This window comes from Camelina sativa, chromosome 1 (assembly GCF_000633955.1).
Source record: "Camelina sativa cultivar DH55 chromosome 1, Cs, whole genome shotgun sequence".
NCBI lineage: Eukaryota > Viridiplantae > Streptophyta > Magnoliopsida > Brassicales > Brassicaceae > Camelina > Camelina sativa.
In genome coordinates, this window is record NC_025685.1 from 19,908,076 (window position 1) to 19,931,171 (window position 23,096).

The window sequence follows — 23,096 nt, forward strand, 5'->3', positions numbered from 1 at the left end:
TGAAGCTTGCAAGCTAGGAGACTACAGACCCATCAGTTGCTGCAATTTGGTTTACAAGATCATTTCTAAGATAATTGCTAACCGGCTCAAGCCCATTCTGCAGGTCTGTGTTTCTCCTAATCAAGCATCTTTCCTGAAGGGTAGGCTACTTGGGGAGAATGTTCTTCTTGCATCTGAATTGATAAGGCACTACAACCGACCTTCCTCTCCCCATAGTTGTATGCTTAAGGTGGATATTAGAAAAGCGTTTGATACCGTCTGCTGGGACTTCGTTCTCAAGTTACTAGATGCACAAGGTTTCCCGCCTCTATTCTGCTGTTGGATTAGGGAGTGTATATCTTCTCCAAGATTCTCGATCGCTATAAATGGTGAACTTGCGGGTTTTTTCAAAGGAAAGAAAGGTCTAAGGCAGGGAGACCCTTTGTCTCCTTACCTCTTCATTATGGTGATGGAGGCTATTTCTAAACTTCTGGAAAAAGCTGTGGATAATGGCCAAATTGAGTTGCATCCAAGGTGCTCTACACCTAGAATTACCCACTTATTGTTTGTGGACGATCTCTTGGTATTATCTAATGGCTCAAGACGATCCCTTACTGGAATTGCGGAGGTTATGAGCAGGTTCAAGGAGATGTCCGGTCTTGATATGAATCCGTCCAAGTCGGAAATCTTTTTTGGTGGTTATTCGGAGGAGGATGCTCAATCCTTGGCTGTGTTCTCTTGTATCCGGCGAGGTTCTTTTCCCACTCGGTACCTTGGCTTGCCTCTCAGTACGACAAGGATCACCTTTGCCATGTTACAACCCTTTCTGGAGCGAATCACGAGTAAGCTTCACTCTTGGACCACCAAATTTCTATCCTTTGCCGGAAAAATCAGGCTGATATCATCGATTATATATGGTATGGTGAACTTCTGGAGCAGTGTTTTTGTGCTGCCAAAACGCTTCTACGTTAAAGTGGATTCTTTATGCTCTGCTTTTCTCTGGAAAAACAAGACTGGCTCGGCGTCAGGGGCTCGAGTAGCTTGGGCAGATGTGTGTACACCTAAGCTTGAAGGGGGATTGGGCATCAGACTCCTGGAAGATTTTCAGCTGGTCTTCAGGCTCAAGTTAGTCTGGAACTTCTTTTCCCGTTCTGGTTCATTATGGGTTGCCTGGCTTACAAGAAATATCTTTTTGAAAAGGAGTTATTGGCTAACAAAGGAGGCTAATCGTTTCTCTAAAACGGAAAACAGCATATTGCAGCTCAAACCCATTATCACTGAGTATCTCAAGTGTGAAGTGGGTGATGGGCGTTCTGCCTCATTCTGGTTTGACTCATGGACTGAGTTTGGTCAGCTTATTACCTTCCTAGGTGAATCTGGTCCAAGACAACTCCGCATTAGTAAGGATGCGCATGTTATCGCCGCTTCGAGAAATGGGGATTGGGTACTACCGCCTGCTCGATCAGATAACTCTCAAGCGCTTTTGATTGCTCTTACTGAATTCCCTGCTCCCCTGGATAGTAAAGGCCGGGATTCCTACCTTTGGCGTAACGCTGCAGGATTATATCGCCCCTGTTTCTCTGCCAAAGAGACATGGGAGCAGCTAAGGATTCATTATCCGGTCGTCCCTTGGGCTAAGGCTGTGTGGTTCAAAGAGCATGTGCCAAAGTTTGCCTTTATTACATGGTTGGCTATTCTCTCTCGCCTTCCAACAAGAGATAGGCTGCGTAGCTGGGGGTTGAATATCCCTGCATCTTGTGTTCTTTGTCCCAATGGAATTGAGACACACGAGCACCTTTTCTTCACTTGTCCGTTCTCCACAAACCTCTGGGGGTTCTTTGCTGCNGGAACTTCTTTTCCCGTTCTGGTTCATTATGGGTTGCCTGGCTTACAAGAAATATCTTTTTGAAAAGGAGTTATTGGCTAACAAAGGAGGCTAATCGTTTCTCTAAAACGGAAAACAGCATATTGCAGCTCAAACCCATTATCACTGAGTATCTCAAGTGTGAAGTGGGTGATGGGCGTTCTGCCTCATTCTGGTTTGACTCATGGACTGAGTTTGGTCAGCTTATTACCTTCCTAGGTGAATCTGGTCCAAGACAACTCCGCATTAGTAAGGATGCGCATGTTATCGCCGCTTCGAGAAATGGGGANGCCTGAAACAGCCAGAAAGGAAAATTTTGAGGTTGCAAAGATTTTGGTTAGGGTGAATCTGCTTAAAGAGCTCCCTACCCGTGTCGTCTCTGGGTTTAGTGATGGTTGTGAGATCGACATTGATGTCTCCTATCCCTGGCTTCCCCCGAAATGTGCCTCTTGCGACCAATTTGGACACACTACGACTTTGTGCCCACGGAATGCTCCTACGGTCTCAGTGCGAAGAGTGTCTAGGAGATCTCCTAGCAGTAGGGGAAGACCAGCACGAAGGGAGAGGCTGTCTCGTCAGGGCTCTCTTCTTAGTAGGGTGCGTTTGAAAACAGTCTTAGGCTCGCGGTTTCTCACCCCTGATGCACCAGAACGAGAAGCCGCCAACTCCATCACCACCTCAAATTTGGGATCAGATCAGGAGAAGACTGCTGCTGAGATCCCTACCCAAGGCTTGGTCAGTTGCATTCATATTCAATCAGTTACGGGGGAGGTTGACACCCCCTTCATTTTGGTGTCTCGTCATAGGTCAAGCCGCAAGTTGCCTCGATTCATTAATAACCCATTACCAATATGTTTTTTGTGTGGAACGTAAGAGGATTGAACAGCGTTTCACGTCAGACTATGACGAAGGATTGNGGATGCGCATGTTATCGCCGCTTCGAGAAATGGGGATTGGGTACTACCGCNACGGGGGAGGTTGACACCCCCTTCATTTTGGTGTCTCGTCATAGGTCAAGCCGCAAGTTGCCTCGATTCATTAATAACCCATTACCAATATGTTTTTTGTGTGGAACGTAAGAGGATTGAACAGCGTTTCACGTCAGACTATGACGAAGGATTGGATTAATATCCGTAAGCCTCTTTTTGGCGCTTTTTTGGAGACTCATATTAGAGAAGTAAACTTAAGGAGAATTGGGAGTGCTATTCCGAATGGTTAGAAATTTTTTGGTAACTTTGATCATCACAACTCGGCTAGAATTGTGGTTGTTTGGGATCCGTGTACCTCTCTGGTGGTTTACCATGCCTCGGCCCAAATGGTAACATGCGGTGTCTTTCTGCCTACGGATAACCTAAGTCTCACTGTCTCATTTGTCTACGGCTTCAATCTGGTTGAGCAAAGAACGTCTCTCTGGGAGGATTTGGTCAGCATTAGTGCCACCACACCTGTCTCTCATTCACCGTGGGCAGTTCTTGGTGACTGTAACCAAATTCTGCATGTTTCGCAGCATTCAGATCATCTTAACTCGGAGGTTGATTTGTCAGGAATGGAGGACATGAATTTGGCTCTCCAGGATGCACTTATTTGAAGCTCATAGGCCAAGGGGCTTCTTTTCTTTTGGTGGAACTGTAGTGACAGGCATACGATTTCTAAGAAGATTGATCACGCCTTGATTAACCAAGAATGAACCTCTACCTTTCCGGAGGCGTTTGCAGAGTGGCTAGACCCAAAACAATCTGACCACACTCCNGGTTATTTTTTGTAATCGGTATCTAACTATGTAAACTCTAATTTGAAATGAAATCTTCACATTAAGACCAAAAAAAAAATATTTCAAATACACAATTTTAAAATATATAAAATCAGTTGTGTTAAAAATTCAAATCTGATAAAAAGAATCATGAATCTATACTTAAAAGTTATATTTTTTTCTTTTTCTTCTTCTTCNCCACAATCAAGATGCTTTATTCCGAAGCCTTTTCAATTCTTCCACCATGTCATCGACCACCCGGAGTATACAAAGTGGTAAGTCAATCCTGGAACTGTAGTGTTCTGAGTGGTTCCAATAAATTCAAGGTTTACAAGGCCTTGAAAGCACTAAAGCCGGATCTCCGCAGACTGAACAAGCGGCATTTTAGTGGTATTTCTGAAAGAGTGAAAGTTGAAGAATCCAGAGCTATCCTCACAGCCCCCACCCCAGAGCTAGCAAGGGAGGAACATCTTGTTCGCACTCGTTGGAAAATGTTAAGCAAGGTTGAGGAAAAATTTTATCGCCAGAGATCTCACGCTAAATGGATGCACCTTGGTGACCGGAATACTAAGTTCTTCCATAAAACGCTCTCAGCAAGGTTAAATAAAAACGATATTCATTTTCTTCAGGATCAAAGTGGAAGGAGATTATCTGACATATCTGAGATTATGTCTCACGCTTCTGCTTATTTTAAGGAGATCTTAGGGACCACCACTTTGGCTCAATCCCCATGCTCTTCATCCTCCCTTGCTGAGCTGCTCCCCTTCAGATGCTCCGAAGCCCACAAATCTTCCTTGGAGGCTGCGGTTTTTGAGGAGGAGATAATTCGCACCGTATTTGCTCTGCTTTTGGACAAATGTCCTGGTCCGGATGGTTATTCCGTGGAGTTCCTCAGAGCCTCTTGGAGTACAGTAGGCAGTGACATTGTTGGGGCGGTGCAGGAATTTTTTCGAAATGGGAGGCTCCTTAAAGATTTCAACACTACAAAGATTGCTCTGATTCCCAAATTCCCTGAAGCTTGCAAGCTAGGAGACTACAGACCCATCAGTTGCTGCAATTTGGTTTACAAGATCATTTCTAAGATAATTGCTAACCGGCTCAAGCCCATTCTGCAGGTCTGTGTTTCTCCTAATCAAGCAGCTTTCCTGAAGGGTAGGCTACTTGGGGAGAATGTTCTTCTTGCATCTGAATTCATAAGGCACTACAACTGACCTTCCTCTCCCCATAGTTGTATGCTTAAGGTGGATATTAGAAAATCGTTTGATACCGTCTGCTGGGACTTTGTTCTCAAGTTACTAGATGCACATGGTTTCCCGCCTCTATTCTCCTGTTGGATTAGGGAGTGTATATCTTCTCCAAGATTCTCGATCGCTATAAATGGTGAACTTGCGGGTTTTTTCAAAGGAAAGAAAGGTCTAAGGCAGGGAGACCCTTTGTCTCCTTACCTCTTCATTATGGTGATGGAGGCTCTTTCTAAACTTCTGGAAAAAGCTGTGGATAATGGCCAAATTGAGTTGCATCCAAGGTGCTCTACACCTAGAATTACCCACTTATTGTTTGCGGACGATCTCTTGGTATTCTCTAATGGCTCAAGACGATCCCTTACTGGAATTGCGGAGGTTATGAGCAGGTTCAAGGAGATGTCCGGTCTTGATATGAATCTGTCCAAGTCGGAAATCTTTTTTGGTGGTTATTTGGAGGATGATGCTCAATCCTTGGCTGTGCTCTCTGGTATCCGGCGAAGTTCTTTTCCCACTCGGTACCTCGGCTTGCCTCTCAGTACAACAAGGATCACCTTTGCCATGCTACAACCCTTTCTGGAGCGAATCACGAGTAAGCTTCACTCTTGGACCGCCAAATTTCTATCCTTTGCCGGAAAAATCAGGCTGATATCATCGGTTATATATGGTATGGTGAACTTCTGGAGCAGTGTTTTTGTGATGCCAAAACGCTTCTACGTTAAAGTGGATTCTTTATGCTCTGCTTTTCTCTGGAAAAACAAGACTGGCTCGGCGTCAGGGGCTTGAGTAGCTTGGGCAGATGTGTGTAGACCTAAGCTTGAAGGGGGATTGGGCATCAGACTCCTGGAAGATTTTCAGCTGGTCTTCAGGCTCAAGTTAGTCTAGAACTTCTTTTCCCGTTCTGGTTCATTATGGGTTGTCTGGCTTACAGGAAATATCTTTTCGAAAAGGAGTTATTGACTGACAAAGGAGGCTAATCGTTTCTCTAAAACGGTGAACAGCATATTGCAGCTCAAACCCATTATCACTGAGTATCTCAAGTGTGAAGTGGGTGATGGGCGTTCTGCCTCATTCTGGTTTGACTCATGGACTGAGTTTGGTCAGCTTATTACCTTCCTAGGTGAATCTGGTCCAAGACAACTCCGTATTAGTAAGGATGCGCATATTATCACCGCTTCGAGAAATGGGGATTGGGTACTACCGCCTGCTCGATCAGATAACTTTCAAGCGCTTTTGATTGCTCTTACTGAACTCCCTGCTCCCTTGGATAGTAAAGGTTGGGATTCCTACCTTTGGCGTAACGCTGCAGGATTATATCGCCCCTGTTTCTCTGCCAAAGAGACATGGGAGCAGCTAAGGATTCATTATTCGGTCGTCCCTTGGGCTAAGGCTGTGTGGTTCAAAGAGCATGTGCCAAGGTTTGCCTTTATTACATGGTTGGCTATTCTCTCTCGCCTTCCAACAAGAGATAGGCTGCGTAGTTGGGGGTTGAATATCCCTGCATCTTGTGTTCTTTGTCCCAATGGGATTGAGACACACGAGCACCTTTTCTTCACTTGTCCATTCTCCACAAACCTCTGGGGGTTCTTTGCTGCTAAGTTCTTTCCCAATCCTCCTCTTACTCTTTCAGATATTCCTGCATGGATTCTCAATCTCCGTCAACCGCATGTCGCCAAGGCAATCACCATCATCAAGCTTCTGTTTCAGACCGTGGTTTATCACATCTGGAAGGAACGAAATGCCAGGATCTTCTCATCTGCCGAATGCTCCGCCACATATCTCCGCCTCTCCATTGATCGTACGTTGCGAAGTCGCCTCCTCTCATTTCCTGGGACCGTCTCGCAGCCAACCTCTCTCCTGGAAGTTTACTTTAGTCGTCTCTCTTATCCCCTTTAGTAAAATTTTATGTTAGTTTTTCTCTTCGTTCATGTGGTAATGGGTTATTTTTTGTAATCGGTATCTAACTATGTAAACTCTAATTTGAAATGAAATCTTCACATTAAGACCAAAAAAAAAATATTTCAAATACACAATTTTAAAATATATAAAATCAGTTGTGTTAAAAATTCAAATCTGATAAAAAGAATCATGAATCTATACTTAAAAGTTATATTTTTTTCTTTTTCTTCTTCTTCGTCAGCTTCTTTACATTCTTCCGTTGAATAATCATTCCAAACCTCCTTTTTAGACTATCACACAACTTGTTAGCCAATCAAACTCCACGACCAAAATCATTGTCTCTTTTCTCGTAAAATTTGTGCAATTTATGAAAACCAACATAGTCAAATATTCACTCAATTATTGACACTTTCAAGGTATACTTACTTGGTTTTAGATTCACACGTATTTTTAACTTTAGATGTAGTTTAAATATTTATAACATTTTTAGTTTTTAGAGTTAAATATTACTGATAAAATTTTAAGTATTTATAATATTTTAAACTTTCTATGGAGGTATTAATACTTTTGAACATTTTATTAAGTTAAAATATTTATAATGTTTGAACCTTTTAAATTTTTTAATAATTATAATATTTTAAAATTTTAAACTACATCTTAAGTTTCAATATTGTTAATACTTTTAAACTTTTTAAAAACTTTTTAAAATATTATAATTTTATAATTTTTTTAGAAGTTTTAATTTGCTAAAATCTATACTAATTATAAAGTTATATAGATAAACTTAAAAAAAAAAATTGCTCAAATAAAAAACCGGATTAACCCAAATAAAACTTTTAAATTTGGATGCTTGATAAATCAAGCTTCTTGCTCATTCGTAGTTGGAAGCATATTAGTCTTATATATAATAGTTCTCAGCTAGTGTCTAAAATTTTCTAGCAGATGTGGGACGTTTGTACATATACTTATTTATAAATATTTTAATATATAAATTTTTCATAATTTCAAAAATATTAAATATTGAGATGTCTGATCCCGATTAGTCGTTTTAAAAATCGGAATATACAAAATAAAAATATTAAATAATGAAGTGGCTAATCCCTATTGGATGTTAATAATATAGAAAATTTTGTAAATTATAAAAATGTTAAATAATGAAGTGGCTAATCCCTATTAGATGTTAATAATATAGAAAAGTTTGTAAATTATAAATATATTAAATAATAAAGTGATTAATTTCTATTGGATGTTTAAAATCTTAGGTGGATAGCCTTAGAAGGTTATTTAGTATTGATTAAGTTTCTGTTTTTTCCACTGTCTTATTTTTACAGCAAATATGTCAAGTGCCATCTATAAAAAAGAACTAAAGTGAACTGCATAAAATTCTATCACAACTTTGAAAATTCTTCTTTTTATTTGTTTAGTATGATACTACTACGCGTAGAGTTATCGAAATGAAACCACATATAGGTAGTTAATGTTTGTTAAATATGCCTGCGTTAAGACTGACAACTTATTTGGTAAAACATGATTCAAGAAAATGTTTTTTGTGCGTCAGTAGAATACAAATACTTCACTCACCTAATATCCAATGTTAACCTCTCAGAGTACTAACGAGTGTGACCAAGTAAAAAAAAGATTCGTATAGACACAGCAAAACCCGCAAGTTACCAACCACCAACCCACCTTTTAAAATCCGACGAACCAGGTTTACATTTCGTGCAGCAACCAACACAACACAAGTCCCTTCTTAATTCCCAAACGACCCAAAGCTTTTTTTCTTTTAAACAAAATCTGACTTATTTTTCCAAATCAGATTTTATACTTTGATCTCCTCGTATCTGTCACCAATGGCACCGCCTTTCTGCTTTTGAAACTCCATGAACTGAAGCGTACTTGCAAACAACGATTCAGCATATGGATCTGATGGCATTGATTCTTCGTTCTTGATCAGTTGGATCAGGCTCTCCACTGATTCAACTGTTATCTGTGGAATCCCTTTCTCATAGAAATAAAGGTACCTGCCAAAAATTCACATTATTACATGATGCTGTTTGCTGTTCACAAGGAATGAGAAAATGAGACATAAAACAAAAAAAGCCATTTACTTGTTTAGTATCTCGATGAAGAGGGTAACAGATCCTGCACTACCCTCCTGACCATTGCTAGCCATTTGTTGAGCCGAATTTGCAATTTTAAGCGCTCGTTTGAGACAAAGCAGAACCCTGATTTCAAAAGCAAAAATACCATCAGGTGGTATTGTGTTATAACACGCATTGTGTTGTATTGCACACACGGAAATATACCTCTCTCCATCTTGTATGGTCTCATGATCTTCAAGCCAGAATAGATGAGAACATGCATAAACAGCTCGACATTGGTCAGGTTTCTTTAGAAGTTTCGCTGAATACTGCAAGAGAATAAGTTTTCACTCATCAAACTTTAAACAGAGACAATTGAATATGGCAAGAGACTAATTAACATATTATTCATGAGGAAATACCCCCGTAGCCTTGTGTGTCAAAGTATCTCTATTCTCAACACCAAATACGTGCATCCTTTGCAGAGTTCCAATTATAAGTTGTAACGCAGTCACTTGGGCCTTTGAGTCCTGTTCAAAAGGCAAGATATTGAAGCATTAGATAGAGTTAAACTCACTCAGTTACTTTGGTTTAGACACCAGACATATGAACGTCCAAGAAAATATGACTTACTGAAATTTCTTCTTCGTACAAGATGTATGCCTGGGTGAAAAATTCGTATGCAATTGGTTCTTCAACACACTTATTCGCGGCCTGATGATATAGGAAAAATCTATGAGCATATTACCGATGTCAGTGCATACTTAATAACAGGTAATTTGTCCACCTCAGCACATTGCAAGTACAACCGGAATGCCAAGTCAGGTGATGGAACATTAGGTAGTGCTTCAATAATCTGAAACAAGCAAAAATTCCGTCAGATAAAGACAAGAACTGAAGACTGTTGGGAATCAGTTGCATGTTCTAACTTTGGCCAAGTTTACTTAAAATCATGTAGCTCTGACACACACTGATCTACACAAATAAAATAAAAACAGATCTGAACACTGTAAGCAGTGAAAAGTTAGGAAAACTTACCTGATTTAGAAATTGGAATATTTTAGTAGCAGTAACCGAAGCCTCTTTTCCAAAAGGATTGTCTCCTTCCACCGGCAATCGTCTGATTAGCTACAATTCAAACAAAATATAACAAAACTTTAAGAAGAAAAATTTAACAAACTATATGCGGTATGACATATATAAAAAGAAACAACAAACCCATGTCATCGCAAATCAAACTCGACATAAATTATGAGGGGCTTTAAAGATTGGCATCAAAACACTTGACTCGATGTACTTTGAATAACTTCGCTTAAGAAATCAAACCTTTAGAGTAGAAACAACAAGGGGAGGAATGGTGAACTTTAAGCGCTTTGGCCCTCCTGTTAGGAAATGCTTCTTCAGGATACTGATTATCTGAAATTCAATGAAACAACTTCAAACACTGAAAGCCAAAACCTTTATAGAATGTTGAAGGATATGATGACTCCTGGGGACAAAGTACAATCTATGACTGAGTTGGAACATTACAAACGAAAAATAAAGGCAACTGTGAGTAAATGCTAAAGAACTAATGCCCTAAAACATCATGAATCTAAATGCAAGCCAATAATTAGAAAGCCTAATGTCAACATAAAGTTATGACACACATGAACAAATCTGAATAAGCAAGAGCTCCATGCACCTTAAACATCTCTTCCGTGTCATCATTATATAACATGTGAACGAGACGTGCGACAGAATTCTGCTCTTCCTCAAAATCATCATCATCAACAGCCTAAGAGCGTAGAAAGATATGTACAGAAGTCAAAACTAGACATTCTTTAGGGGTTCTGGCTCATATATATGTATCCACAAGTAATTGACAGAATATGTCTCAAAGCACAAGATAGAAAGTATCACAAAAATGTTTTTACAAACCTCAAGACCTTCCGGTTCATCCAAATCGTTGATAAGTCCTTTAATTAGTTCAAGCAGTGCTTCAACCTAACAAGTTAAAACAAGACAAAGAAATTCAATTTTACCACACAAATACACCCAAAGGGTTAGGGTATAAAAGTACCCTACCTTCTCGGCTGTAGTAATAAGAGTATTGTTTTTCATAATGCTTCGAATTATAACAGTAGCCATTATTCTCTTTGTTTCGTTATCAAGGTACTCCACTACAAGGGGATAGTTTGTTAATTTAAGGGCGGTGACAACATCATTATATTTCTCTAGGGGAGCACTTAAAAGCGAGACAATCTCCTTTGTTGCGCGAGTGTCATTAATCTTTCCTTTTCCGGACAGTTGCTTAACACATGATCCCTGGGAAGAGAGTGAAGAACATTAGATTCAAACTCTTTTATCCAATCTACCTTATTCCAGTAAAACATTCGTATAAGATACATAGTATGACGTTTTATACAAATGTAATGTACCATAAACTTGTACAAGAACCACATACATATAACCGAATAATACATAAATTGCTGAACTAACATTCGCTACCAGAATAAATAAACAAAGATGAAGCAGAATCCAAATTTTCTTCTTTATAAAAAAAGATTGGCATCTTCTGACACAAGTATCACAAATTTAGCAATGTCTCAGCAATGTGAGTAGAATGACAAAATTATCTAAATAATGAGATCCATAAAGTTATTAAGCACCATTGACAGAACACAAAGTATTTAAACTTGAATTAAGAAGGGAATAATAGGTAAATACAGTCGCTATAAGAAAACTGACCAACACTTGGTCCGCATAATCAAGCCGATCAGGGTGAACATGAAGAGTAAACTTGAGAAGGGAGGAATATAGGGTTACTGCACTCAAAATAGGCATGTCTTCTTGTGCTTCTATCACCTACAACATCATAGTATATCCACTAAGAAACTTTTTCATCGAAGAAAAAAGGTGTCAAAACCACATAATTTAAGAAGTCGGCAAATATGCAGAACTTTGTAAAGAAGGGTCACGTTTTGCAGCAGATACATCCAACACATAAAGAACACTGCATCTTTCAACATGTCGACGGAATCGTCTAAAGTGAAGAGTTTTACTTAAAAAAAGAAATGTCAGGAAATAGTTGTGCCTTCTCCATGTTTTTTGTGATGCTAACAAGTCCGGTTAACAGAATTTCTAAGCTGCCATTACTTTCATCCTTTATTACAGAAATAAAAGTGCAACTGCACATATCCAGCAAGTTTATCACAGCCTACACGTAAATGTTACCTTTCCAATTGCATTATTCAACTTTGAGAAAGCTTCAACTTGCAGGAAGTAAGGTAATACTTCAGCATTTAAAGCAGCATAATTTGACAGCCTCTCCATTAAACGTGAAAGCACTGTCATGATGTCAACTGATGGCTGAGAAGAAAACAAGAGAGGAAGTGTGAAAAACAAGAGATTAGTGAACAACTGACATAAAAAAAACGAAAGTACATTTGATACTAATACATAGTGACGGAGCGTCTTGTCTAATACAGCCAATTAGATGAATGGGAGTAAAGCATAATACTAAATATGAGAGAGCTACTCAGACTACCTGCAGTTGTGGACAAGCCCCAAGAAGTACATCTAGAGTCTGCAAGTGATACTCGTCCGGAAAAACTTGAATGATACAGTCTATTAGGTAATATTGGGCAATCTCATCTCTGCAGTTCACTATCTGAGAAATCATCAGACAAACGTAACTTTTTGGTTAGGAAATAAATTAAGTTTGCATGTGTATGTGTGTTTATAGGATATATTTTTACCTGCTCTAAGACTCTAGGAAGAACTGTATCTCTGTACATATCCAGGTCCACACCTTCTAACTGACTCAGCACGTGAAGGTTCTTTCCAACCTGATACGTTAGGAAAAACGTACACTTCCGTCAGTACAAAACCAATGGTAGGCACTTCAGTACACTGCTACCAGCCATAAGAAAGTCATATTACAAGGTCACGAAGCTCGCCCCTCTCTTTCTCCCGTCTCTCCTTGTCTCGAGCAGGTCCCTGCAGACCAGAAAGTCCGATAGCAAGCCTCAACTCAGGATCATCAAAGGGTAACGATTCACAAGCAATACAACACCTGCGTGATCAGAATCATGCTCTCATAGTCCAATTATACCTCCATGACGTGCAAACATTCTGGCAAGCTCGTTTCTAAAATGAGTAGAAGGGTGTATACCAATTTTGAATCATAACTCACCTGATGTTGCATTCTGACCCAAAGTTTATTCATCTCAGTAAAGTTCAATAGTACAAACTCCACTGCATCTGTAACTGTATCAGCATCTCTGTAGAGGGCAGCAAACAAGTCATTAACTAGATGTATCTAGATTTCAGTATATCAGTAACAAAAGTTTCTTGACCAAATAGAAATCGATACTGATACGAATATAGTCACGGCTAATTGACCCAGCAGACAGTCAACAACAGAATATCTTAAATGACATCAAAAGAAACTAGGGACCATGGTCTAAGGTGATAAAATAAGCACAAATGCGAGTCCGCCTGCTATGAAAATACAAACCTATCAATAGAGTCTGCGTGCTTACCCTTCATACTCAGAACCAACGTCAGGTAATTTATCTCGACCAATTTGCGCAAGGTAACTTCTCAAGAAGAGACCACGTAGAGGATGCTGAATCCCACGACACATCTCAACAAGATCCTTAAGAATTTCTTTGGCAGGAGCTTCCTTGGTTTTGATATAAACGGATCCTGCTGTACATAGGAGATACCTAGGAAGGGGGAAGTTTTCTTTAACAGATAGTAGTTTAGCTAGAAAAGGGAACAAACTAAAGAACTGCCAGCAATATTGAGAAGTAATCAAGTAAACTAGCTTTGATAGCACTTGAATTTGAAATAATAAGAACCAAAACGATTCAAAGTTAAAACTAGGCATTATCCATTTTACGAAGTCCAGAACAGTTAAAAAAGCTTGCCAAAACATAGGAACAGACAAGAGATAGGAATTGTATCAGTAACTTACAAACGTGGTAATATGTTACCAGCATGCTGAACCAGCTCATAGAGTTCAATGACCGAGCAGCCACGCCGAGTTTCTTCCATGAAGAAAATTTCAAGTTTCCTCAACTCATCAAAAGCTCGCATATCTAAAAACAATCAAATCAGATCACACACAGAGAAAACCCTATATAAGTTAAATATAGGGATTTAGCAAAACACATTATCATGGCGCATCAGAAGAAGGAAACAACTCACAGAGATCATAGTACTTGTGAGGTGATAGCTTCGAAGTCCGTAACTCGCTGAGCATCTGAGCCGAATACTTGAGAGCATCTTTCAGATTATTCGAGTCCTAATCAACCAAAAAAACAACAAAATTAGGCTTCTCCTCACAATTCCATACATCAGATTCATGATACAAAAAGTGCCAAACGAATTTAAAATTTCTCTATCTCAATTTCACGGACAAACGAAGGAAGTGATGATAGAGAGAGAGAGCAGAATTTACAATAGCGCGTTGCATGTAGAATGCGTTTTGCTTGAAAGCAGCAGAACCGGCGGCGAGCCACTTCTCTTCATCTTCTGTTCCATCTGCGATCATCTTCTTCTTCTTCGTCTTCTTCTAAATCTCAATCTCGATCTCTCTGGGTTTTCAGGTTTCTTTCGTTTGACAAAAAGAAAAAAAAAAAAAAAAACAACTACCTTCTGAGAAAAGTCTTTGGATCGGAAAATAAACTATATCATGCTTCACACGTGTACCGTTTTCTCGCTATCCACGTTTCGATGTTTCTACTTAACTTTAGATCCAACGGCCCATAGTCTCTTTCACCAAACCGAAGTCGGTTTTAATTATCTGGAAACCAATAAAAACCAATAATAATTGACTTCAAACCGAATCCAATTCTATTGTAATGGAACTAATTCGAACCGGATAAAGTAAAGGCTTTTATTGGAGAGGTGATTTCTAAATCTATATGGAATTGTAAATTCTAAAAATCAAAATACATGGATTTTAAAATAATATATTTTATTTTTGGATTTGAATCCTTCTATTTTACACTTTCAAATCCACTTAAATCCATTTAAAACATAATATAGATTTTGAAATCCAAAAACAAATCATTAAATGAATAACATTGGATTTTAGTAAGTATTTGTAAATCATGAACCAATAACACATAATTTTCATAAATATTTTAAAATCAATGATTGAATAACACATGATTTTGTTTGGATTTTCAAATCCACTAAAATGATAGAACCAATAACCCTCTATAAAGTTACTGTTCCAAATTATAAGATTTTTTTGGGCTAGAAGCATGATTAAAAACAATAAATATCATATCATTTAACTAAATTCAACTAATATAAAAGAATACAGAATTTAAATAGTCAAAAATTATTAAATTGTTATAAAATATACATAAAAGTTGAAAAAATCTTATAAAAATGGAACAAATAAAAAAGTCTAAAAGATCTCATATATTGGAACAGAGAGAGTATTAAATAAGCATACCATTTAATATTACTAGTAGTCACTCCGTGCTATGCACGAATTTAGTTTACATTGTTTTTGGATATTTTTGTAATTTTGGAGATTGTTAGTTAAGAAAATATTAATTAAATAAAACTATTATGTAAGATTTGAGGTATGAGGGTTAGTAAAATGTGTATATTTCTATTTATAAGAGAAATTGTAGTTAAGAGCATATGGAAAATTTATTATTTAATTAGATAATAAATGCACTAATCTTTATATCAATTAGGTAAATGTAATTTATACTTTCTCCGGTTTTTAACTTGTCGTTTAAGGTTTTCACAAACAAATTAAAAAAACTATTAAATTATCCATTTTATCCTGTATTAATATATTTTATAAATATTTCATTGGTCAAAACTTTAAAACAGTAGGGAGAAAACTAGAATATTCACCAAACATTTTCATTGAAAATCTAAAACGACAACTAAATTAAAAGAGAGAGAGAGTATTTCATTGTTATAGGAGTCATATAACTTTGTGAGAGGTATAGATATGCAATCATTACATATTAATAGATTTTCTTATATATGTAATATTTCTAAATACTATTATTAATCACTCATTGCATTACTATAAATATTATGAAAGTTACAAAAATGAGAGTTAGTACAACATATGGGATTGATGAGATAGAATAGAAAAGTTAATAAAAAATGTGTCAGGTTTATAAAAATACATTATTGCGAATTAATAACTAAAAATTATCTATTGTTTTAAATATATATTCAAGAGTTATATATTATAAATATATATCTATGAACAGGCATCTTAGCTAATCAAACCATGAATTTAAATATATAGTCACTTCTCTCTTTGAACAAAAATATATACAGTTATCTCTTTATCAAAAAAAAAATATTCAGTTCTCATTTAGTTATTTAAATATTATATATTAAAATATACTTTAGTTTAATTTAAATGGATTGAAAATGAAATAAAATAATGTAATATCAAAATAATGTGAATTATTTATATTAAAGTGTGGAGATAAAACAACCAATAATTACTCGACATTATCCTATACAACCCAAATATATATATATAAATATATATATATATATATTATAATCTTATATCCTGAAACTATTTAATCATCAAATTATTTGTTAAGTGAAAATTTTATTATTTAAATTCAATTGAATAAATTTGTTATACTAAAAATTAAAAGAAACAAAATGACACTTGTGAAAGAAGAGAACATTAAATGATAATCTTTTGGAGCTTTCCAGATGAAAACTTTACTTTATTATTAGATGATATAATATAGTAAGGTTTCTTTCAACTCTTACTCTAAGAATCTGACGCCCAACATCATTATATTAAAATTCTTTTAAAATTAAATACACATGAAATTATTTATTTTATTTTATAAATATTTTAAAATGATTGCATAAATCATCAAAAGGTGAACAATAGTAAAAATAATTTATATTTTTGGAAAAAATATTCAAGACTTAGTAAGATAATATTTCTTCTAAAGTAGGAACTTCCCAAAAACAGATGATCCGAACAACGATACTATTGTTACCGCTGTTTTGTTGTTCGTTGGAGATTGAATCGAGGATAGAATAGAAAGTAAATGTTTTAGTTTTCACAATAGTCTGAAAGAGGATGTGTTAGAAAACGAAACTTTATAGGAATATTTGAGCCTTTAAGAAGGAGAAATGATTGAAATCAAATATTAATGATCATAAATTCATAAGTGTTTCAAAATAATAAGTTACAAATAAGAAGTAATATAAAAAAAATGAAAATTGAGGAAAATAGTGGGTATAAGGCAATGCATAAAATGATGGTATTATTTCAAATCAAAACATAACTGATTATGTTCATTATTTATTCTGAAATTCTTAATATCAAAACTTATAAATTTGATGTAATTCAAAAATACCATGACGTTTGAAATAATAAGTGTGAATCAAACAAAATAATTATAGAATTAGATCAAAACTATCTCACAATCTTACGTAATTTTCTAGAAAGTAAGCTCAAAATTTTAATTTTATATAAACTATTTTTAAAAAAATTTAAACTAATTTACTTAAATAATACCTACCCACCATCTTACTTAAATTTTATTCCATTTGTGCCCGTGAAAATTATATAAGGTTCAAACATAGAAATTAAACCCAAAAATTCAAACTTCTAAATTTAATTTAATGTTGGTATAGTTCCGAGATGAAACCAACCATAAACTGATATAAGGTGGCTTTAGATTCATTCTTGGGGGTTGCATATTTTTCTGATAAAAAAGGGAGGAAGGAAATGTAGATGGTTTTTTTTTATGGACATGTAGTTAATTAGGTCTAAACTATAATTAATTATTTCCAAACAAAAAAAATACAGATGTCATAAATATAGTAAACCAAGTATCATCTCATAGACAAAATTTGAAGAAACCTTCTCATATTATATAAGAAGTAAGCCAAGTGTATCTCCTAGACAAAAGTTATCTCCTAGACAAAAGTTGAAGAAAACATTCTCCTATTATATAAGATTACATTTTTGAGTTGCTTCGATTGGAACCAAATCTAAACTGAAATCCAAATTGTGTATTAGGCAAACTAAGTTTAGTAAGTGAACTCATAGCAAGGCGGATGACGAGAGAATCTTGCTTAGAGAGTGTAGTTCTAATCATGACTAATGGAGTGCCTGATTAGCTTGGCACACGAATAGTTCCACACCATATAGGAGAATAGGCAAACAAAAAATATAAATGGTTACGAGCTAGTCTCTACCAGCGCCGTATAGACTACACGGTTGCACATTGCCCTAGTTTTGAAACAAATTATTTTTCCTGAAGGAGTACTTTGATATCATCTACCTACAAGCAGATATATATTATTCACATAATAATGATTTACTATATTAGCAGTATATCTACAAAGAATCACATATATAATTCTGAGTTTTCAGTCTTCAGGCTAATCTAACATATATAGGAAAAAACTATTTGTTGGTCATGTTAACCACTCTCTCGACAATGTTTGTTGAAATCAGAACGGGACAGTGAAGGGCAATGCGTGTAGTTCGGCTTCCGGAAGAAATCGAGCAGTTGGCCACACCATCGAACTACTTCCCTGGTTGGTTTTCTGGTTGCTAACTTGTTGCCTTTTGGCTCCAAACTTGATGAACAACCACCATTCTTGATCTTCTGAGTCAGTGAGCTTGCTCTCAACACGATCAGGAGTCCAGTTCTCGATGAGATTCAAGAATTGCCCGGCCATGGAAGGAGGGCATTTCTTGCATGATGGCTTCGAAGGTCCAATGGTTTCCTGATGACTAGAGGACGGTTTCTCTTGGTCTGGATGAGTCCAAAGAGATGCTGATGGCATCATATCATTTCTACTAACTTTTCTATTATCTTTGCTGAGCTCTGTAGTGATGTCTCTCGACGGATCTCTTCTTTTCTCTTGACAGACCCTAAAAGCATGTTGTGTGGTGGAATAAAGATGACCAACAGACTCCTTTGGAGCAGCAGACTGAGAAGCATCTAACCTTTCCCGTGAATAGCGCTGTTTTTGATCCTTGTTGGACATCATCACCTTAGCCTCAGGATCCTTCTGCCCTTTGTCAGGTAACCGGGTCCGTAAGCCGGTTTCTTTAAACAAAGAAAGAATGACACCATAAGCAAACAGACCCAACAATAAGTAAAGACAAACAAACTCACCAGAGTCGTTATGCCTACCATCAAGGGGCTGAATCTGAATTTGCTTTGGTCTCTCATTGCTATGAAAAGTGCTATCACAAGAATTCTGAGACGATGATTGAAGCTCAAGTTCCACTGTCTGGCAGCTCTTCTCTAAGAACTCGACCTCACTGTTAATTAATTTGCCTTCATCTTTGCGACGTCTCTTATGCCTGTGGTTTCTGCTTCGACCCGCCTCAGTTCCCCTCTCCTTTCTCTTTTTATCCTTCCTCTTGTGTTTTCTATCTTTCTTACCTTCCTCCTTTGCCCCCTGGATTTTCCAACATTAAATGTCCATAATTTGCTTTACCAGTAAAAAGTAAAACTCCAAATCATTGGGAAAGGGACAAAGAAGGATGCTAATTGCAACAGTCTATAATATTCAATTAGTACAGCATAGTGCCGAGAACACCCTCTACATTGGTTATATGGACAAGAATCCCAAAACCAAAAGTACTCATTCTGACATTGGCTATAGTTGCTTACAAAGTCAGCAGCGATCTACTTGAATTTCACATTGAGTCTAATGATTCAATTTCATGCTTTTGACATACATTAGTTGAGTTTTTCCTTTTAAGTAAGATTTTAATTATTCCCATTGCAAATTACACTTTTTTACTTTTGTTACATGGCGATCAAATTCTTGAATTGACATAAGATTATAACAACCACAGATAAGGAAGCTGAGAATTCAAAAATCACATGATCCCAGAGCATTTAAAAAAAATGCCAAAAAGCCATGGGACTTTGAATAGCTCAACAAAACCAACCTTGATCGATTCGATCAGATACTTATCCTTGTTGATTTCTTTCAGTACATAACCAGGTGGTGGAAACGGATAACACCGAGACATCTCACGATCACAAGAGAAAGCGAACTCGCGAAAACCCTAGATTTGGTTACGACAAAGTGGGTTTTTTACAGAGAAGACAACGTTTTGGAGGGGAGGGTGGGGCTTTTGTTATCCGAACATAGTGATAATAAGAAAGAAATCAAAATCGGGAGATGCGAGATTTGGTATGTGGAATTCGAGATCAGAGAAGAACGAAGGGAGGGTACGAAGAAAATTCCCAGGCTTCGAAGCTCTCCGATCCAGAATTTTTCTCGTTTAACTCGTTGATTTCGTTATTTATAGATGAAGAGGATGTCCCTTATAACGAACTAAACGTGTGTTTGGCAACACGAATAGGTACCAACCAGTGTCGTAAAGGCCCAAAAGAAGGCCCATCAGGCCTTTTTTTTTTTTCTTTTTCTTACAGCACCGCTTCGAAATTGACGGTCTCTGCTCTGGGGGAGCTTAAACGATACGTCGATACGTGGTAGATGTGTGTAATTATGGAGAGTGACACATGACCAACTGGGTAATTCAGAACTCGTGCAAGCTACTTAAATTTTTCCGACGTGTCAGTAAATGTGGATAGATAAAGCAGTGAAAAAAGAATAATGGACAGATAATACAACCAAAACATTACCGAAAACTCTCGTGAGTCTTTCTTTTGCTTGCTTGCACTCACACATGAGGAGCACTAGCTGGTGGTCCACTACCTTCTTCTTCTTCTTCTTCTTCTTCTTCTTCTTTGTGGATAATTCTCTCTTACCTTATTCGAATACAAAAGTAATTCTCCATCTCTCTGTAAATCTTGACTTCCTTAACGTTTAAGGTGAGCATTTCAAGAACTGTTTCCTCTCTTCATTTTTTTATTTATTTTTAAATTCTATGATTTTCCATGTTTGCTCCGTTTGATTTTACAGTTCAACAGAGAAATTTTCACTTTTTTTTTTTTAATTATTGTTTTAGATTTTTGAAAATGTTCTCTGTTTTTGAAGATCTTTAACCTAGGGAAAGCTTGAGGACGAGGAGAATTTACTATGTTGGTTTGTTGTCACAGTCGAACCATATTGTGATTCCTTGGAAACTTTAAATCTCTTGATTCGTAGTCAGAGAATCTGCTCTAAAGTCTCAAACTTTCTTGACTTCTGTACAGTTTAGGTCACAACATTTTTGTTATAGTTTTCTGAGCTGTTTCGGTCGTCCGAGTTGTAGGAAGAGAAGAAATGTCATGGGATCAATTAGGAGAAATTGCGTCAGTGGCTCAGCTTACAGGCGTAGACGCTGTGAAACTGATTGGAATGATAGTGAGCGCGGCGAACACGGCTCGAATGCACAAGAAGAATTGCCGTCAGTTCGCTCAACATCTTAAGCTTATTGGTAATTTGCTCGAGCAGCTAAAAATCTCTGAGATGAAGCAGTATTCAGAGATTCTTGAGCCGCTTGAAGGGCTTGAAGATGCTCTTAGAAGATCTTACATTCTAGTTAATAGTTGTCAAGAAAGGAGTTTTATTTACTTGTTGGCTATGGGGTGGAACATTGTTTACCAGTTTCGTCGAGCTCAGGACGAGATCGATCGGTATCTCAAGATCATTCCACTCATCACTTTGGTGGACAATATTCGGATTCGGGTAACTTGGCTTGCATTGTTCGCCATTTGTTGTTGTTGTTGTTGTTTATGCCATTATTTGATATTGGAGTAAAATTTGTTTATGTAGGAGAGGTTGGAAGCTATTGACAGTGATCAGCGTGAGTACACTCTTGATGAAGAGGATAGGAAAGTGCAAGATGTTATTTTGAAACAAGTATCCACTAGAGAAGCTGGTACGTCGGTTTTGAAGAAGACGCTCTCTCGTTCTTACCCGAACATGGGGTTCTGCCAAGCACTCAAAACAGAGGAGGAGAAATTAAAACACGAGTTGCAACGTTCGCGGGCGCGTTATGATAATGATCAATGTGAAGTCATACAGCGTTTGATTGATTATACACAAACTGCTGCTTCTGCTGATCTTGATTCTGAAAAGGGGTTGTTGACTAAGAAAAAATCTAGTAAAGAAGAGCGTACCACCTCTAGCAAGAAGAAAGATGATTCGTATGAAACGGATAGTGGTATTCGAACAACTTCAAGGTTAATCCCCATTTACAATTATACCGATGAAAAGATTCATTTACTTGATGTGTTTTTCCAAAATGTGTTGGTCACGTTTGATGATTGAAGGCTAATGTTTTGTGGTTGAATGCAGATCAACGTCTTATGTTTCATCCGAACATGATCTAGTTTCTGGAATATCATCGCGACACCGTGAAGATTGGCACACTGACTTGTTGGATTGTTGTTCAGCACCTTCTCTATGTAAGCCCTCCATCTCCTTCTGTTTTTCGAAATGTGATTGCCTTTGAATGTGTAACAATTCAAGATTCATAATCTTGTCTACTTTTGAATGTGAAAAATAAGGCTTGAAGACATTCTTTTTCCCGTGTTGTACATTGGCGAAGATTTCCACGGTCGCAACTAAGAGACAAATCTGTAAGATATCTTATATGAATGCAGGTTAATTTGTGATCTTTAGTATATAAGTTTCCAAGGGATCTGATACAATAGTTTCGATTTTATGGTTTTTCAGCTTCAGCTAAAGCTTGTAATGACCTAATGGTGTATTCTTTGATACTCTCATGTTGCTGCTACACTTGCTGCATAAGGAAGAAACTTCGAAAGACACTCAACATAAAGGTACGTCAATTAAACCTTTTGTTTCCCACCATGCATCAATAAAGGCTTAAAGGTCATGATGCCAACGTCGGATGTCTTGATATGGCAGGGAGGGTCCATTGACGACTTCTTGTCACATCTAATGTGTTGTTGTTGTGCCCTTGTCCAAGAACTGAGAGAAGTCGAGATCCGTGGAGCTTCTTCGTACGGTAAATATATACATTTAAAGATAAAATTAACATTTCTTTACATCATTTAATATTCGTGAATCTAATATATGAAGCAGGTACAGAGAAGGATAAGGAAATGAGTCCACCAACACCTCAGTTCATGGAAGAATGAAGACTTGTCCAACACGGAACATGATTGGTTTTTCTTCATATTCAACGAATCTTCTAATTTTATCGTTGACATCATGATTTAATGTAACTTAGATTGGGAACAACTGAACAATATGGAGAGTTCAGAACGTTCCTTATACTTTTCTATCTATCACTACCATGTAAACGATAGACATATGAGACAACAAAAATATCATTTTATCGGTAAATAGAATATTTTGTTCATAACTTT

General features: G+C 37.0%; 4 protein-coding genes across 7 annotated transcripts; 2 read left to right on the top strand and 2 right to left on the bottom strand.

Moving 5' to 3' along the window:
- LOC104710005 lies at positions 2,126-6,730 on the top strand. Its single transcript, XM_010426535.2, has 4 exons — positions 2,126-2,578; positions 3,920-4,708; positions 4,835-5,506; positions 5,804-6,730. The coding sequence occupies exons 1-4, from the start codon at positions 2,126-2,128 to the stop codon at positions 6,728-6,730; spliced, it is 2,841 nt and encodes a 946-aa protein (XP_010424837.2).
- On the bottom strand, positions 8,235-14,438 carry LOC104699789 (vacuolar protein sorting-associated protein 35A). 2 transcript variants are annotated; one of them, XM_010415152.2, is made up of 21 exons: positions 14,264-14,438; positions 14,011-14,107; positions 13,778-13,901; positions 13,341-13,526; positions 12,992-13,079; positions 12,739-12,795; positions 12,555-12,644; positions 12,344-12,466; positions 12,031-12,165; positions 11,545-11,661; positions 10,882-11,121; positions 10,735-10,800; positions 10,499-10,591; positions 10,141-10,230; positions 9,853-9,942; positions 9,602-9,670; positions 9,448-9,528; positions 9,237-9,344; positions 9,040-9,143; positions 8,842-8,958; positions 8,235-8,754 (listed from the first exon to the last, which is right to left on the bottom strand). In XM_010415152.2, the coding sequence occupies exons 1-21, from the start codon at positions 14,354-14,356 to the stop codon at positions 8,553-8,555; spliced, it is 2,370 nt and encodes a 789-aa protein (XP_010413454.1). In that variant the 5' UTR covers positions 14,357-14,438; the 3' UTR covers positions 8,235-8,552. The 2 variants fall into 2 exon arrangements, with proteins under 2 accessions (XP_010413454.1, XP_010413463.1); XM_010415161.2 differs by having other exon boundaries at positions 14,025-14,107; positions 14,264-14,403.
- On the bottom strand, positions 18,102-20,091 carry LOC104699795. 2 transcript variants are annotated; one of them, XM_010415188.2, is made up of 3 exons: positions 19,754-20,091; positions 18,984-19,254; positions 18,102-18,896 (listed from the first exon to the last, which is right to left on the bottom strand). In XM_010415188.2, the coding sequence occupies exons 1-3, from the start codon at positions 19,835-19,837 to the stop codon at positions 18,292-18,294; spliced, it is 960 nt and encodes a 319-aa protein (XP_010413490.1). In that variant the 5' UTR covers positions 19,838-20,091; the 3' UTR covers positions 18,102-18,291. The 2 variants fall into 2 exon arrangements, with proteins under 2 accessions (XP_010413490.1, XP_010413479.1); XM_010415177.2 differs by having other exon boundaries at positions 18,966-19,254.
- LOC104699804 (protein MID1-COMPLEMENTING ACTIVITY 2-like) lies at positions 20,451-23,094 on the top strand. Of its 2 annotated transcripts, none has more exons than XM_019228974.1 (8): positions 20,451-20,645; positions 20,812-21,444; positions 21,532-21,941; positions 22,057-22,166; positions 22,269-22,340; positions 22,438-22,544; positions 22,633-22,732; positions 22,810-23,094. In XM_019228974.1, exons 2-8 carry the CDS (start codon positions 21,040-21,042, stop codon positions 22,863-22,865), a joined length of 1,260 nt encoding a protein of 419 aa, XP_019084519.1. In that variant the 5' UTR covers positions 20,451-20,645; positions 20,812-21,039; the 3' UTR covers positions 22,866-23,094. The 2 variants fall into 2 exon arrangements, with proteins under 2 accessions (XP_019084519.1, XP_010413502.1); XM_010415200.2 differs by having other exon boundaries at positions 21,029-21,444.

Excerpts from the sequence above, each read along its gene's own strand:
- LOC104699789 (XM_010415152.2), bottom strand. The coding sequence starts at position 14,356 with ATGATCGCAGATGGAACAGAAGATGAAGAGAAGTGGCTCGCCGCCGGT. Across the intron at positions 11,662-12,030 it reads TGAATAATGCAATTGGAAAG|GTGATAGAAGCACAAGAAGA; the intron begins GTAACATTTACG and ends ATGATGTTGTAG. Across the intron at positions 10,801-10,881 it reads TTATTACTACAGCCGAGAAG|GTTGAAGCACTGCTTGAACT; the intron begins GTAGGGTACTTT and ends TTAACTTGTTAG.
- LOC104699795 (XM_010415177.2), bottom strand. The coding sequence starts at position 19,837 with ATGTCTCGGTGTTATCCGTTTCCACCACCTGGTTATGTACTGAAAGAA. Across the intron at positions 19,255-19,753 it reads ATCTGATCGAATCGATCAAG|GGGGCAAAGGAGGAAGGTAA; the intron begins GTTGGTTTTGTT and ends TGGAAAATCCAG. Across the intron at positions 18,897-18,965 it reads TGGTAGGCATAACGACTCTG|AAACCGGCTTACGGACCCGG; the intron begins GTGAGTTTGTTT and ends CTTTGTTTAAAG.
- LOC104699804 (XM_019228974.1), top strand. The coding sequence starts at position 21,040 with ATGTCATGGGATCAATTAGGAGAAATTGCGTCAGTGGCTCAGCTTACA. Across the intron at positions 21,942-22,056 it reads GGTATTCGAACAACTTCAAG|ATCAACGTCTTATGTTTCAT; the intron begins GTTAATCCCCAT and ends GGTTGAATGCAG. Across the intron at positions 22,545-22,632 it reads GAAAGACACTCAACATAAAG|GGAGGGTCCATTGACGACTT; the intron begins GTACGTCAATTA and ends TTGATATGGCAG.